Genomic DNA, 16,642 nt, shown 5'->3' on the forward strand with positions numbered 1-16,642 from the left:
GTCATTTTTTCCCAAATATTTTAAACTTGTTACATTTAAAATCGGTCAAGCCATTCTTGAGTTACAAATAGTATAGGGGTTTTCTATAAGAAGTGATATTTTAAATTGCTCGATATTCGGGCAGCTGTTTTTTGAAACGGCACAATGTTCAAAAATTATTAAAATTAACCACAAATTTGGTGAACAATTTGCTGTGACAATTCGCAGTTTGCATTTTCGAAACAAAAAATGTACAGTGTTATTTCTTGAAAAGCTGATCACAATTGGCTACCTTTTGGTACATGCCAAAAATAGTGTATATCGTGTTAAGATGTTTTATTATGAAATTTGTTAAATTATCGCATTATCAAATGTTGGAATTGGATATCGAAAATTTCATCAAAAGTCAAATAGGTGACTGCAGTTTTTTTCAGAAGGAAACAATATTTGGAAAAATATTGATAGTTTGAAATTCAAAGAACTTATTTAAAAATGGTCAAACCATTAATTTTATTCAATGAATGAAATGAATAAAAACGCTTAAGAAATATTTTTTGACGTATTTAGTAGATAATAAAACTTTATGTCATTCGAAATTGTATTTAAGAAATGTTTACTTCTCGGAAAATCAGCTGAGAAACAAACCGAAAGGAAACTTTCTTCATTATTTACAATTTTCAAAGTGCAGAAAAAATCCAAGAAAACCTTTGATTACTTCTTTCGCATATATTAGATTTTCAAAACTTATCATATGGTTTCGATACGTCACACACGTTCATTTTTAACTTATACGTACGCCTACAGTACAAGTCTTCTCTATACGAACAAAAATGTACCCTCATGACTCAAACATTGGTAACTTTCTTCTGTCATCTCTTTCAAAATGACTCTTCTGACATAGTTAGCATTTCTTTATTTGAATTATGACCCACAGCCACGACTCAAACTCAGTGCGTCATCATGGTGATGGAAGCCTTTGAATGGTGATAATTTGGCGCACAACTATTGAGAGTAGCAATCTGCTGATAAAATTAACAATTCTTATCAGCTACAGAAATACAATGACGAATCCATTTAGTAATATTTTATTCTCTATTTTTCATGACCAAACTTCTGTAATCGAAAACATTTCATTCATTATTGTTTAACTGTGTCCCGAGCTCGAACATGAAAACTATTCGGAAAGAATTCAACTCATCAATTGTTATCGGATTAGTCGTATTTTTATGTTGTTTTACGAATTCCCCAACAAAATCATCTGAAGTTCATTTACAAACTCCATCCTCAATTCGTCTACCAACTTCCATACAACCAATTAAATATAATCTTCATATAAACTCAAGTATCCATGAGAATAATTTGGATTTCAGTGGAAATGTGGCTATCGAAATTGTTGTCCGCGAGACGACAAGTGAAATTGTACTTCATGCGAAACAATTACGTGATTTAGTGATAAGCCTTAAGGAAGACCGTAGTCGACGGAGGTTTAGTAATTTAAAGTATTCCCTGCAAGAGGATAAGGACTTTTTGAGAATATCCACACCGAAAACGCTGAATGTGGGCGAACGTTATCGTCTGGAAATTATCTATACGGGAAAGATTCAAGAAGAATTCCAGGGAATTTATAGAACATCTTACTTGTATGAATATTATAATAAATCAATGTGAGTAAACAATAATAATCTTTTTTTTTAATTATATAATTGTATATTATGGTGGGAACAGAACAGAACACAATCAGTTCTATGTTAATTTTAACCCTGGATTTAAGAGAGATGATAACATTTAGCAAAACAAAAACAAAAATTAGTAAAAATAGAAAATAGCAACCATATTTTTCGATCTTATCAAAGAAGCAAGAAAACATAATCAATTTTTATTCAATGTCATGGACTTTTTTAATATTTACATTCGTTCATATTTGAAACTGATGAAGCGTGTTGCAGAACGGTTTTTGATATCAAGTTTTGATTAAATCTAGAACTGTTTATGTTTGCTTTTAAAAAAAAGTCATTATTGATTTTAAGAGTGATTTCTTGATTTTAAGAACAGAAATCCAACCTTATGAATCCTGAACGTCAATTTGGTGAATTATTTTCCAAAACATTTGCAAATAATTCCCGAATAGAGTACAAATCATTAAGCTCATAATAGTTTGAGATTTTAAGATCAATTGATAGATCTAGAAATGTAAATCAATTCTAGTAACAAAAGTATTGTTCTGTAATTCAAAAAGGGGCTTGGTGACAACCCACACTGATAATTTTCCATTGTTGGTGCACACAATTTTTAAATCATATTTTTTTGTAACAGTAAAATTTTTGTATTTAGAAACAAAATTAAAAATAGAAGCTGGGATGCGATAACTTCCCATCCCGTCTGTCAACTTGTCTTGCTTAAAAGGTTTGTAGGTTTTCGTGTTTTGTTAAAAAAAGTTGTTGGTTGAATTATTCTTAAATATTTAAAAAAATACCAACAATATTTTGCATATAATGAAATAGTTTTATTTCAAAATCTATTTTTGTTAACAAGATTTTTAGTCGAAAACAATTTTTAATAATTTTAGTAGCATTTTATAAAAATTTGTATTTCTTATATAAGCAAATTAATATTGGATGAATTTAATTAATTTAAAGTCAGTATCTTTTATTGTTAAAGAGATATGGAGAACAGAACACCAATTTTTAACAATTTTGCGTACCGTTTTTTGCAGGTTTAATTTTTTTTTATGAAAAAAATGGAATGTTGGATTTTTGTAAAAAGTTTACTGAAAAATATATTTTCTGTGAGTTAAAATTATGTTAGAAGCGGATAATTTTATTTTTTAAAAGATATTTTAATCGAAAATCAATGTTTACGAACTTTTAGTAATGTTTTTTTAGGTTTTTTTTTTTTTTTTTTAAAACAGTCAATTGATCAACATTTTTCCGAATGTTGAAAACAATATTTCTTATGAAATAAAATTAGCTGGAAGCCATAATGTCAAATTTTTGAAAAGATATTTGTGTCTAAAAACAAATTTTACCAACTTTGAGTAATGAATAAAAATAAACTGTCAATTCTATTTTTCTGAAAACTTTACCAAGTGTCAGAAACATTATTTTTCGTAGCACAAAATTGTTTTAGAGATAAAATGATTTTTTGTTCATACAATTTTTGAGGTGATAATTTTTTCAGTTTTTTTGATTTAAAAAAAATCGTCAATTGGTGAGATATTTAGAGTTAACCCAAATTTTCACCTTTTTTTAATTATTATGGTAAAATACCACCCACGCAATTTTTGTCAGAGTGTTTTCTGTTCTGCATTATTATATGCGTAACAAAATTTATTTGAAGTCGATATCCTTACTGGTTCTTGAGCTATGGACGACGATAAAACGTCGCGAACGTACGGACGCACAGAAGTACGAACGTACGTATACACGCACGCACAGACACCTCTAAAAATTTTTTATTTCGACTCTACGGACCTTGAAACGTCGAGAAATGTCAAAATTTTCAATTCGACCAATCGGACTGATTACAATGACTTCCTATGACAAGTTAAAAATGCTTTTAGTTAGTTTGTGTCGAAATATATTGAAAAGTTCAAATTTATGGTAGAACTGGGGTTTTATTTTTATAGCACTGGCGCAAAATTTTAATCGATCAAATAATTTGTTAAATTTATTTTTAGCAATTTACTAGGCTTAAAAGACGATTAGGCTAATTTTGAACGTTTTAAACATTTGACTGTCTCTTAACAATTTCCTAAAGCTTAAATCGCGGAATGTTTACTTCTACTTTCAGCAATTTGTTAAACGCACATGACATCTGTACAATTAATCTTATGAGAGCAGTGGATGGAATGGTCCAGTTACAACAGTTATTAATTCCAATAAATAGGTCCGCTTAAGCGTAGTTGTTTTGTTCAATTTGTCGAACTGTCACTTTTTAGCCACTTTTGGATGCTCGTTTTTTAATAAAAGGCAATTAGTAATTTACAAGTTCAAAAGTATTAAAATTTTGGACTCCCTTAAGTAAATTTCTATATTTTTAGGAAATTGGTTCTTTAAAATTTTGCTTTACTGTCTTTAAATTTAACAAAATATTAACAACAAAATTTTGACATGGTATGCTTGTTGCTTGTTGCATATCACTAGTACCCGTGACATGATGGTTAGTACGTGGACTGGACCGCAAGATCCGGTCAGTTAATTCCAGTGACCCTTGTATGTTCCCTAAAATCAACAAGATATTCAGGAAAAAAAACGATAATGACCTTCCTTCTGAAACTCCAAAGAACTGAAGAGAACAGAGAGCGCACATAGATCCAGAAGAAGCCATCTTTGACCATGACTTTTATATAATTGAAGATCTGAAGGAAAAAGTGGAGGAGCTGCCTTCCAGCAAGTGTACAAGGTGATTGTTAGCATTCGCCCCAAGCACGACCTGGAAAATAGAGCCCTACTTACTCACTTTTAGCTTCGAAATGATATCACACAATGGCGATCTGAGAACCGCGGTTTCATACGGTTAAATAACGATTTCTTAACAAATACCATAATCGCCGAGCAAACAGGACTAAGTCCCTTGTTAGTTACGAAGGTTGACTTTCAGCTCATCTTCAATTCAATAAAAAATAAAAAGTCAGCAGGTGGCGATGGTATATTCAAAGTTGTACTAAGACATTTACCGATGGAGGCAATTGACATTTACACCACACTCTTCAATAATGCACTGAATAATGCATATTATCCAGTACATTAGAAGACCGCTGTGGTTCATCCTCTCCGGAAAAATTAAAAGCACAACTCCAACCCATCAAATCTTCGGTCGATAATTCTTCTTCCGAGCATCAGCAAAGTTTTATAGAAGATCATTAATAGGGCTCTGACTAAGTGGGCTGTGGACAACAAAATAATTCCGGATAAACAGTTCGGGTTCAAGGCGGGTCATGACACAATTCATGCTGTGTCTAAACTCGTTTCTAAAATTTAATAGAATAAATCAAAACAACAATGCACAGGTGCAGTTCTGGTTGATTTGGAAAAGGCCTTTGACACTTTTACACCAGCGATCTGATAGGTAGTCTTGCAAAGGCAATTGCGTACGCCGACGATCTAATTGCTTACAGAACGGCCCGAAAGGTTGAGGTTATTAGAATTCTCTTGCAGCGTAATTTCGACGATATTCAGCGATATTGCGACGACTGAAACTGAAAATAAATGTCGCAGACAATTCTGTTCCTGACTACGTTGGCTAGGGCCACGAGAGATACGTGCAAGAATTGACCAGGGCCAGAGCAGCCTTCGCTCTGACGAAACGGCTGTTTTTTAGCAGTCGGCTTGACACCAGAGTGAAGGTAATTTGCTACATGGCCCTCATACGGCCAATGATCGTTTATGGTTGTCCTGTGTGGTTCAACGTTGCCCCTTCCCAGATGGAGAAGTTTCGGGTGTTCGAGCGGCAGTGTTTAAGACGCTGTACCGGCTTATATCGCACAGCCGAATCTTCTTACATGCATTACTATTCCAACGAGGTAATATATAAAACTCGTTCGAGCTAACATTGCAAGAGCTATGTCTTCGACCAACAATTTAATTTTTGGGGCGTTCTATTCGAACGAAGAGTATTTTGAAAGTGCACGCTTGAGCGGCTTCATTCCACCAGAGGCATTCCTCTTTTTAGACAAATGCGGTCTGATACAGGATAAATTGGCAGTATCGCCAATCTACCACGTCAGATGACGAACCGTGGATAGGCGACTTCTGTGCAATCGGGACGTCATGGCACAAGGCGGAGCAGAGCTCTCTCGAATAAGTAGGGCTGTGTCCGAACGGGATCGAACGGGTGAAATAGGAGAACCAGTTTTAATGGTTTGAATCGGCACTTGATAGTGGGTAGTCGGGATGGGGTTTTAAGCCTTGGCCGGCTTATATACTTGTTTTATAGTGTTAGGGTTTAGTTTTAAGTAGAATATTCATGGTGGCACAAAAAACTATACGCAAAAAATAAATAAAAAAGACAACAAAATAGGAAAAACAAAAAATGTTAGAAAATTAGAATTGCTGCTGGTTGTTCTAGTTTAAAGGTAGAATAGGTAGTTTAAGTAAGCTTTAAGTTTTATATAAAGGACCTTATTTTAATTAGTTCTTAAGTAAAAATAAAAAAGGACCTTGATATTAATTTTTTTCGAATTTTCTAATAAATACAAAAATAAATACAATTTAAATTGAAGTAAAATATATCTTAGGGCCGATTGTTTAAATTAGAGTGCCCGTATGGGACCAGTAATTTAGTTGTAATTTATTGTTAATTAGGCTTGTTTTATGAATTTTTGTGTAGCTTTAAGATTGCGTTTGAGTGCGTTGGACATTCACGCCAGAGCTCTCGGGTTCACAGGTGGGTGCCATCAAAAGTTTTTTTTCACGGGTACTGCGTTTTGCGAGGAATTGACAATTTTTCCAAGAGTAATTCTTGTCATGAAAAAGTGCTCTCTCGAATTAGCCGTTTGGATTCGGCATATAAACTGAAGGTCCCCTCCATTCCTGCAATTTCTCGCACACAGGAATGGTTGAGAGTTGTAAGTCACAAGGCCCTAGGTTTCTACGGACTGTGGCACCAACAACAGCATTATTTGTTCAATTTAAAAAAATTTCTGATTTGGATTTTTCAATAATGTTTTTATCGTGAAAATGATACGAGTAACTCTTACTTCGATGAAATTGTTTCAGAAATAGCTCCGTTTGCTTACTTTCTGCACTAAAATTCGTAAAAAGAGATATTTTAAAGAGTGTAGGTAAAATTCTCTCACAAAAAGACAACACTACAAAAAAGTTAGCGAACCTGAAAACAACAATTTTTTCCACAATTTGACTGTCGAAAATATATAAATTTTGAAACATCATTGTTTCATTTCGTGTTTAGAATGTATTTATTTTTTTCGTAAATTGATAAATTAACAAAAAATGAACTTCAAGCAACATCATTCTACTTTGTTTATAAAAAAAACTTGAAAATTGCAATCTTATGGCTGTTCTTTGGGAAAAGAATTTTTAATTTTATAAGTGACAGCAAAAGCAAGCAATTTATTTATTCATTTAAAGTTCTATCAAATTTGACACTTTTCACAAATGAGCCCTTCTTTTACGAAAAACTACGAAATTTTTGAGCACGCGAACAGGATTTAGTTAAATTTAGTAATTTTTCGGTAAATTAGACTGTTTTAGGAAGGTATGCGAACGGAAATAATATGTGTAAGTTTTTGGCATTAGTTTTTCTTGAACCACAAACGTTATGAAGCCAAGATCGGTGTTAAGTGTAACAAGACCGAATCGAACAAGACAAATTTCAGTAAATCAAAGGATTTCACTATTGAAATTCGGAGTTCATTTGATTCATGGAGTTTAAATTTGCTTAAAACTTATATAAGTAATGCATATTTCTTAAAAGATAAAATGCATGGAAAAATAATATGAGCACTTGTCTTTAGAGCACACATTTTTCTTTATTAAAATCTGCATTATTTGTTCTAAGATATTGTTTCATACAAAACTCCAAATATTAAAAATTTAATTACCAAAATATGAATCATAAATTATACACATTTTTTTAAAGCATTTAAAAAACGCACAAATGTTATGATAGTTTATTGAAAATCTCAAAAATAGTAATGATGTTACCCTAATTTTTTGAAGACCGATTTGTAACCAAAAATTCCAGTGTTTTTTAAAATGATACTCATGGCGTTGCTTATAGTCGATTGGAATCTACTTGACTTTTTCAAATATAGTTGAGTAAAATTCTACAAATATTCAATGTTTGGTGGCGAACTTTTTTCACATGAAAAAGACGTTTATCCGCTTGTTGAAATTCTCGCCGCTTATCTTCAACGTTAAAAGTTTAAGGTTTAAGAAAATTTGCAGTAGGAGGAGGGGGGAGGGGAGAAGGGGGGAGGGGAGAAGGGGGGGAAAGAAACTATTTTGTTTACACTAAAATTATTTTAAACATTTATTTGGTGAAAAATGTTAAGTTAATATCTTAAAAATATTCTAATTCCAGTCCTCTTGCAGTGACCCAGTTTCAACCCACCCATGCCCGTTTAGCCTTTCCATGTTTCGATGAGCCTTCGTTCAGAGCAAAATTTGTCATAACCATAACCCATGGCAGATTCTATACGGCTTTGTCAAATATGCCAATATATGGTCAACCAAGGTAACTATGAATATTTTTATTTTTAAAGCTTAAGAGATTAACATAAGACTTTTAATTCTTGCGTATAGTTGGAATAATAACATGATCACAACGGTCTTCCGTGAAACACCAACAATGCCAACTTATCTTGTGGGTTTTGTTATTTGCGACTTTCATTTCATCAGTTACTTTGACAAAAACAATAGTAGCACCACTGAACATAGAGTCTTCTTTCCACTAAACTCCAAGGACATGGGTTCCCGAGCTATAACAAATTCCTATCAAGCTGTGTCGTTTTTTGAGAATTACCTGGGAATAGCATTTCCATTGCCAAAACTGGATCATATTCATGTTAAAGATGCCGATATGGTTGCTATGGACTGGGGACTGGCAATTTACAATGACAATGAATTTCTGCAAACTCTAGAAGACCGAGATTCGACAGTGAAGAGGATAGTATTGCAAAATTATATTGTCTCTCAGCAATGGTTTGCCAATATGCTGCCACACAAGTGGTGGTCACATGCGTGGCTTAATTCTGGATTGGGAACATATTTTAGCTACGAAATTACTGATTTGGTATGGAAATTTAGGGTAAGTTGAGGTCGTTACAACTTTAACCCCATTTTTATCTGCAGATGTATCCTTCCTGGAAGATGGGAGAGTATTTTATTTTGACTGAAGTCAAGGAATTATTAAAGCTCGACTTGAAAGACCCTTTGGTGCGAAAGGTTGAAACCCAAGCGGGTATTGATAGTTTAACATCGGATGATGCACCTTTCCAAATGGGTGAGTCATGAAAAGTAAATAAGATCTAGACATAGACCTAGATCAAGACGTTTGATAATAAATATATGTATGTCTTTGAATTTCAGGTGCGTGCATAATAAAAATGTTCCATCATGCCATTGGAAATGAAACCTTCACCAAAGGTCTTCGTTATTACGTAAACAAATTGTGAGAAAATGTTGAAAAGATCAAAAATCGTTACTTATAACAGGAACAATTATTTAATTTCAGTAAAAACTCAAACGTTGATGAAGATGATTTCTTTGGAGCTCTCCAAAAAGTCGTCATAGATGAAAATGCGTATCCCTTTCAGATTGATAAATCCTTGCATGAAGTTATGAAAACATGGACTAATAATCGAGGAATACCAATAGTTAGAGTTACGAGAAACTACCATAACAATGGAACCCTTGTAATCCAACAAAGTCCATATAATGGAAATACTAATGATAAATGGGGAATACCTTTGAATTTCGCTACAGCTTCAAATGCTGACTTTGACCGAACGACAACTGATTACATCATGCCTCCAGTAGCGAGGGTTTCACTGAACTTGAAGGACATAAATATCAATCTCAAGAATCGAGATTGGTTGATTCTGAACAAGCAACAAACAGGCTTATACTATGTCATCTACGATGATCGGAATCTCGAATTAATTGCTGAAGCCTTGAACGATGATCCCAATGAAATTCACAAGCTCAATAGAGCTCTTTTATTCAGAGATCTATTGGCTATTTTAGATACCGACTTAGAAGCTATTGAACCTGTGCTCGAATTGCTGAAATACCTTAAAAACGAACAAGACTCATTGCCGTGGTTTGAGGCTTCAGAACTTATCAATGAACTTTGGGCTAGATTAAAGGATGGCAAGGCTTTTGAATTATTTAGAACTTTTATCAATGATATCATTGGAAATTTCTACAACAATTTCTTCGAACTGCCTCTTTATAAGCTCTCTTTTGCTGATTCAATTGTCAAGAAGGCCATTTACAAGCTTGCCTGTGAGGTTGAGCTTAGTGAGTGTCTTGCTTATGCCACAAACCAAACCAAAGAATATCTTATGTATAATTGGCCAATGGATGAATCCTTGAAACGTTTCACTTTATGCAAGGCCATGGGTTCTATGAAATCGGATGATTTGGGAGACATTTTAGAAAAAATCTTCTATACCAGTATCAGTTGGGCGAAGGAAAAGGAATTCCTCAATTCTTTGCATTGTATAAGTTTGGAAGAGAATATCGATTTAATTTTTGAATCCATTCATAAGGGCGAATGGACTACGAGAAAAATGTCAATATCGAATTATATGGAATTTTATCATCCATCTTTTCATGTAAGTTGAAATTTTCTAATCTATGTATGTTTTTTTCAATTGTTATTTAACACTCTAAAATGTTTAATTTAATAGAAAAAGACTATGAACGCTTCAAGAGTAAGAGAAATACGAGGCTTGAAAGAAGACGAAACTACTCGGAAACATCAGGAATTCAAAAGGAAGTACGAAGAAGCAATCTACAAGTGGCTTAAGGATTACGAGTCTAAGCTTAGGTTCTAGACTTTGAATGGAATTGTTTCAATATTTTTGTTAATGAAATAAAGAAGCTTTATAATTCTGTACATTGCAAGAAATATTTCTTCACTTTGAAGTGAACTCTAAGAAACTTTCTCAAGGTTTTCATGGGTTGATCTGAGAACTTAACCACAAATTGGCTCCTTTCCTGAGGTGTTTATTTTAACAGAATAGTATTTTCAGAATTATTGAAAAGGAAATAGAAGAAAAGTCTGGAAAAATGTTTTGGTTGATTTTTAAGAGTGTTTGAAAAAATGTTTGAAAAAATGTTGAATTCCAATAGTATTTTTTGTTCTAAGACTACACGAGCATTTAAAAAACACTAATTTCTAAGCATCATTTATCAGAAACTTTAGAATCCTTATTTCAGTTCTTTATATTTTTTTTGGAAATACGTTAATATTTGTTTTTGTATCTATTTCCGAAAAATAATTGCGAATATTGGGACAAAATCTTTGTTTTTGATTTTTCCCAACAGTGTTTTTATGATAACGAATATTTTAATAGTTTAGATTTTAAATCCCTTTCGATTTTTGGCAGAAAACTTACCTTTTTTGCACTTCTTTTGAATTGTCCTTGTGGGATCACATCCTGGATCGCCCTTCTTAAGTGCCAACGTTCTTGATCTGGTATTAGTCTTAGCATCACATTCTGACCATGGATTCTTTCCATATCGACAAGACAGACCTTAAACAAAAAAAAGAAGAAATTAATAAAACAAAAATAAATAAAATTGCTTAATAAATTGAGTAAAAGATATTAAATAATATTTTAAGTATCAAAAAGCGAATAATATTTTTGTTTATAACATTATTTAAGCCTATCCCTAAATAACATTAATATTTATTGTTGTTTTGTTTTTGCTTTTCGTTTTCTTTCACTGTTGCTATCCATTAAAAAAGGTTAATGGTAATTTTATTGCCAAGTAAATTGTCACATCCTCTTTGGAATTTGTGATTCTATTCATTTTCGTTTTATGGTTTCCTATTAATAAATCTTCCTGTTTGTATGTATTTATTTTTATGTTTGCTTCCAGAGACATACATAAATAACTCATAATGTTTTTCTTTTGTTTCTTTTATTGTCTGGATGAGGTATTATCCTTGAAAGGACATTTTCTGGACAATATGGAGGTCAAAATAAAACAATAAGAGACGAAGTTATGTTTGACCATAATTTTTATGTTTTACTAAATTTATAGGCAATGTACGAAATGTACAAAATATTATAATAAAAACAATTTCTTAGTTATATTCCAGATGTTTGAACTTTGATAGATATCACTTATTTTATTTGCTTAATTAATAGAAAATTTGTATCACATGAATCACGTTTAGGGAGATGTTATGTGTAAAGTCTGAAAGTTGCATAAGTACTTTGAAGTATCAGCGGAAGAGTTGCTGATCGAAGGTGTGATTTAGAATCTAAACTTTTTATCAATAACAAATTTGAATTTGAATATTAATAAGTCTTAGAATAAAACATTAGAAGATACAACAATTACTCAGTTGGCATTTAATGGTTGATGAAATTGAACACTGTAGGCGATTTCTTCCCTAAACAATATTTGTAAAAATATCCTGTTTAAATTTACAAAAACATTCTGTTAAAACAGAAATATCATATTTCTGTACATTTGTCATATGTCTTCAGTCTTGATTAAATATTAATATTTGAACGAACGTTTTTTGGTATGTAATGTGCCATTATCACGAATTGAACTCCTTGATTTTTTCCAAGATTTGTTTTCGTTTTTTGAACTTTTAAACTTTAGTTTTTTCGAAGTAATATTCAGGTGGAAGATTTTATTATCTCATCATTTTATAAAAATGACCTCACTTCGAAAAATATCTGATAAAGTTTAATTATGTTGAAAAGCTTCTTAAATACTTTATATAAAAGAAATTTTTTTTGAACTGGAACAACAATTTTTAGAGGACGTGAAAAAGTGCAATTTTTGGAAATACTCAAAAACTTAAGGTTTTTTAATAAAACTAAGCACATGAAATTCTTGAAAACTTTTTTTTTAAATAATTTGTTGTCATAGTTTTTTTTTATGAAATAATTAAAATAATTTTTCAAAAATCTTGAAAACCACTTCTATTTAAATTTGTTGCTTAATTTCTAAGTATATTAATTTAAACTTAAAGTCATTTTCGTCAGACTGAATTTCATCCTCGCTGATAACAATGTTAGAGTTTTTATCATTAGAAACATTTGGGGCAATGATTAAGTCAAATACTTCTTTAGGTAATGTTTTGATGGTTCTTTTAAGCATTTACTTTAAACTGGTTATTAAAGGGTCTGATGTGATGAGCACTAAATTTAAAAAACCTTCATTGCACTTTTTTCTAGAACATTTCCTAGAAAAATGTTCACGATATGTTTTAAAATCCTTATTTTTTGCTCCCTGTGCTTCTTCCGTCAATTGATCTAGATTTGTAGATAGAGTATGCTTTAAGATTATGTAACTATCAAATTTTATTAAAATAATACTTATTGGAAGAAGTGCAGAATGAACGACATCAGGGCCGTGGATTAAAAGTTTGTGCACTTTAATAGGCATATTATAATACCATGGATACAGGTCCACATAATATTTGGCAGTGTCAAGTGCGAAAGCTCAAAAATTTTCAATATGGATATCATAGCCACTTGAAATTGATACTAATAGGGAATGCATCTTCTCGCTTAATATTTTATCGACAACCAAGATTTCAGAAGCGACTCTCTTGTTGCTAAAAAACGCCTAGCAGTGTTGTCATCCTTGGAATTACCAAAACCTGGCTTAGGTTGATCTATAATCAAACCCATTTGAATTCTAAATTTTTGTTAGATTTGAACTTTATTGGCAACAGCTATATCCTTATCTTCCTTAGAAATTTTCCATTTTTTATTGGAAGCCTATAAGCAACATGTAAGAGACACTCGAAAGATTGAATACCCCAATGCACTCGGAGTGTAAGATCTCAACAACAGCTTTTCGATTTCGTTGAAGTCCTTTGAACTAGTATATAACAGCGCTGAGAAGAGGTTGTATATGTAAGGGCATTGCACACTTTTCCGTCCACCGTGGTAAAAATCAGTTTGTGAGAAACTTCAACAACTTTTTCCTCGATGTTAATAATAGAACGACACAAAGCCTGAATTTGAGTATCAACTCGATGCTTCTCAGCTTCCGATACTTGTGTAGATTCCTTTTTATATTCGAATTTAATTAGGCGACAATATCTGGTTGATGACGATCTCGGATTTTGCCATACAACGATTTTTTTAGAGGAACATTTGCAAACGAGATGGATGGGAACGACCGAAGTTATAAAAACACTGAAATCATCAGCTTCTATTCCAACAAAGTTCTGCTTGTAAGAACTATGGCCGAAACTCCCATCGAATCCCCACTTGTAGATCAAACACAAGTTTTGAAGTTCTTCCTCATTTGAAGTTAATATAACTTCTTTTTGGGCCAAAATCAAACGATCTACAGTATGATCCATTAATGCCTGCACTGTTACCTCTGCTGAACTATCAGTCACATGCATTTCTTCTTTTGCCGGATACCACATTTTTTTTGCATGTTGCACTACTTTGTAGGAAGGAAAACCTTTCAGGGTCTTTTGTTCTAATAACATTATATTGATGCCTCCTTAACTTGGCCTCTACCATAACTGAAAGTGCTTCCTCACCTGACATCTTTTGAGTGCGTTGCCGTTCTTTACAAAAAGCATTTTGATAATAAATCGCTCCCCGAGGCGAACGTACCACTTCGTTGACTAATTTTGCAGCAGCAGGTGATTCCGTTTACAACAGTCATTCAATCTTGTTAGACCTTCAAAAGAAGGAAACATTGAGATTTACAGCTTGTTTTATGATAAAGTTGGAGGTCATCCGCAAAAAGGAGGCAACTTGAATCATTGAAAATATTACGAATGTCAAACAACAAAAAAAGTAATGGCCCTAGATGGCTTCCTTGTGGAACCCCTTATGAAAAAGTGATTCTACAGGAGAACAAGCGATATATTTAAACTTTTTGGATTCTAAATGTTAAATATGATTCCAGCCATTTCAATTAAGAAGAGTAAATATCTAAGGAAGATGATATGATTTATTCTATCGAATGCTTTCTCAAAGTCTGTGAAAATAATATCAGCTTGGCACATCTTTTCTGTATTTGATATTATATCACGACGGTTGACATACCTGATATAAGAACATGTTAAAAATCTGATATGTGACTAAAAATCCTCAACATATCATCCTGTTCATATGTCACAAACTCTGCTGAATTTCGGTTCCAACAGAAATTCAAAAGATATAACTCTTAACAGAAATGGTAAACTACTGACCGAATTTTTTGAAGAGCTTGGATTTTTTGTGCTGAATGAACATAGCAGTAATTTTACGTTCATTAGCGGTCAAGGACAATCAGTAATTGACTTTTGTCCCATATCTGGAGAGTGGTTCAATCTAGTCGATGATTTCGAGGTGCTTATGACTGGATTTTCTGCCACTTACCAATTATGATTAAAGCTTGCTTCATGAAAGAAATCCAACAGAGGAACTAGGATACTATACCAAAACTTAAATGGATTCAAAGTAAAGTATCTCTTTACAAAATAAATCTCGATTACCAATGTAACTTCCTTCAGCTACAGTCAACAAGCTCGGTAGAGCAAATTGAAGAAAATATTGTGCGAATAATTTATAACTTTCACACCTAAATGTAAATGGTTCGATAGAGAGTGTGCAAAGCTTCGTAAACTATTGTTTAAATATTTAAAGCTATTCAGATTGACAAACGTCAATTCCTTCAAAAATTTGTGTCTTAGTGCCAACAAGGAATTTAAATAATTATGCTCTGCCAAGATAGTAAAAACTCTAAGGAATTCTCGTCTAGCGTACGTGAAATTAGTTGGTTGCACCGAGGTATGAAGATTGCTGTAGAAGCTCAGATTTTTGCAGCACATTTTAAAACTCTATTGTCGGCTGACGAGCATCTTCATACCTTCAGCTACACAATGCAAGACTTTATGTGTCTGAATTGGACGCGCCGATATCTATAGGAGAATTGGAGGCAACTCTTTTGGGAATGAAAAACAACAAAGCTGAAGGTATTGAAGGTATCCCAGTTGAATTTCTCAAAAACAGCAATGACCAGCTCAAAACGTAAATCGTTCATTTTTTAAATCTTCTGTACAATAATGCTTACGTGCCTACGACCTTTTTAAAAGCCCTCATATTCCCGATATTTATAAAAGGTGATGCGATGCAGCCCGAAGACTATAGAGGAATTTCAATACTCAATTCTCTAAGAAAGCTATTTGCGGGAATTCTTTATAGAATACTTTCGAACTGGATAGAAAGAACAAACAGTTTAAGTATATTTCAAGCGGGATTTCGTTCTGGATTTTCCACAATGGATCACATTTTTGCCTTAACCTGCATTGCTAGAAAATATACTGAGAAAAATAAGAGACTATATGTATGCTTTGTTGATTTTAAAGGCGCATTTGATACCGTCAACAGACAGGCTCTGATTTATAAGCTGGATAGGCTTGGAGTGTCTCGGAAGTTTCTGATGCTTTATAACAATTTCTTGTCGTCATCTAGTGCAGCAGTTTGGGATGATTCCAATTTGTCAGAGTGTTTTGAGACGTCAGCAGGTGTCTGTCAGTGATGTATTCTAAGACCCTTTTTATTCGCGCTTTGTATCGATGATATCTCTGAAATGCTTCCTGGAGGCGTTATGTTCGCTGGAACTCTTATCATAGTTCTTCTCTACGCTGCTGACCTGGTACTAATAGCTGACAACCCCTTTACTCTTCAACTCCAAATTAATCGTCTGCATGAATACTGTAAAAGTTGGGATCTCCACATCAATGTCCAAAAAACCAAAGTTATGATTTTTGAGAGTCGATATAGAAGGGTGAGGCTACCTGAGAAAACATGGCTGCACAGATTGACAAAGAACGTGAATTCGAGTACCTTGGAGTTTTATTTACATCGAACTTAAACTTTGGCAAGCATGCAAAGGATAAAAGCACTGAAACTAAGCTGGCGCTAAATATCTTGTGGAAAAGGTTCTTTGCTAACCAAAACATTGACCATTCAACAAAATACCAAGTG

At 33.0% G+C, this 16,642-nt stretch overlaps 2 protein-coding genes across 2 annotated transcripts in view; one reads left to right on the forward strand and one right to left on the reverse strand.

The window, feature by feature from the left end:
- LOC129944478 (uncharacterized) overlaps positions 1-16,642 on the reverse strand; it is a 106,794-nt gene that overhangs the window by 34,212 nt on the left and 55,940 nt on the right. Inside the window, exon 3 of the mRNA XM_056053931.1 lies at positions 11,066-11,203. Coding sequence (XP_055909906.1) covers positions 11,066-11,203 — 138 coding nt within the window. The remainder of the gene's footprint in view (positions 1-11,065; positions 11,204-16,642) is intronic.
- Positions 1,118-10,563, forward strand: LOC129944477 (aminopeptidase N-like). Its single transcript, XM_056053930.1, has 7 exons — positions 1,118-1,643; positions 8,023-8,175; positions 8,244-8,733; positions 8,793-8,943; positions 9,030-9,111; positions 9,175-10,279; positions 10,355-10,563. Exons 1-7 carry the CDS (start codon positions 1,147-1,149, stop codon positions 10,499-10,501), a joined length of 2,625 nt encoding a protein of 874 aa, XP_055909905.1. The 5' UTR covers positions 1,118-1,146; the 3' UTR covers positions 10,502-10,563.

This window comes from Eupeodes corollae, chromosome 2 (genome assembly GCF_945859685.1).
Source record: "Eupeodes corollae chromosome 2, idEupCoro1.1, whole genome shotgun sequence".
NCBI lineage: Eukaryota > Metazoa > Arthropoda > Insecta > Diptera > Syrphidae > Eupeodes > Eupeodes corollae.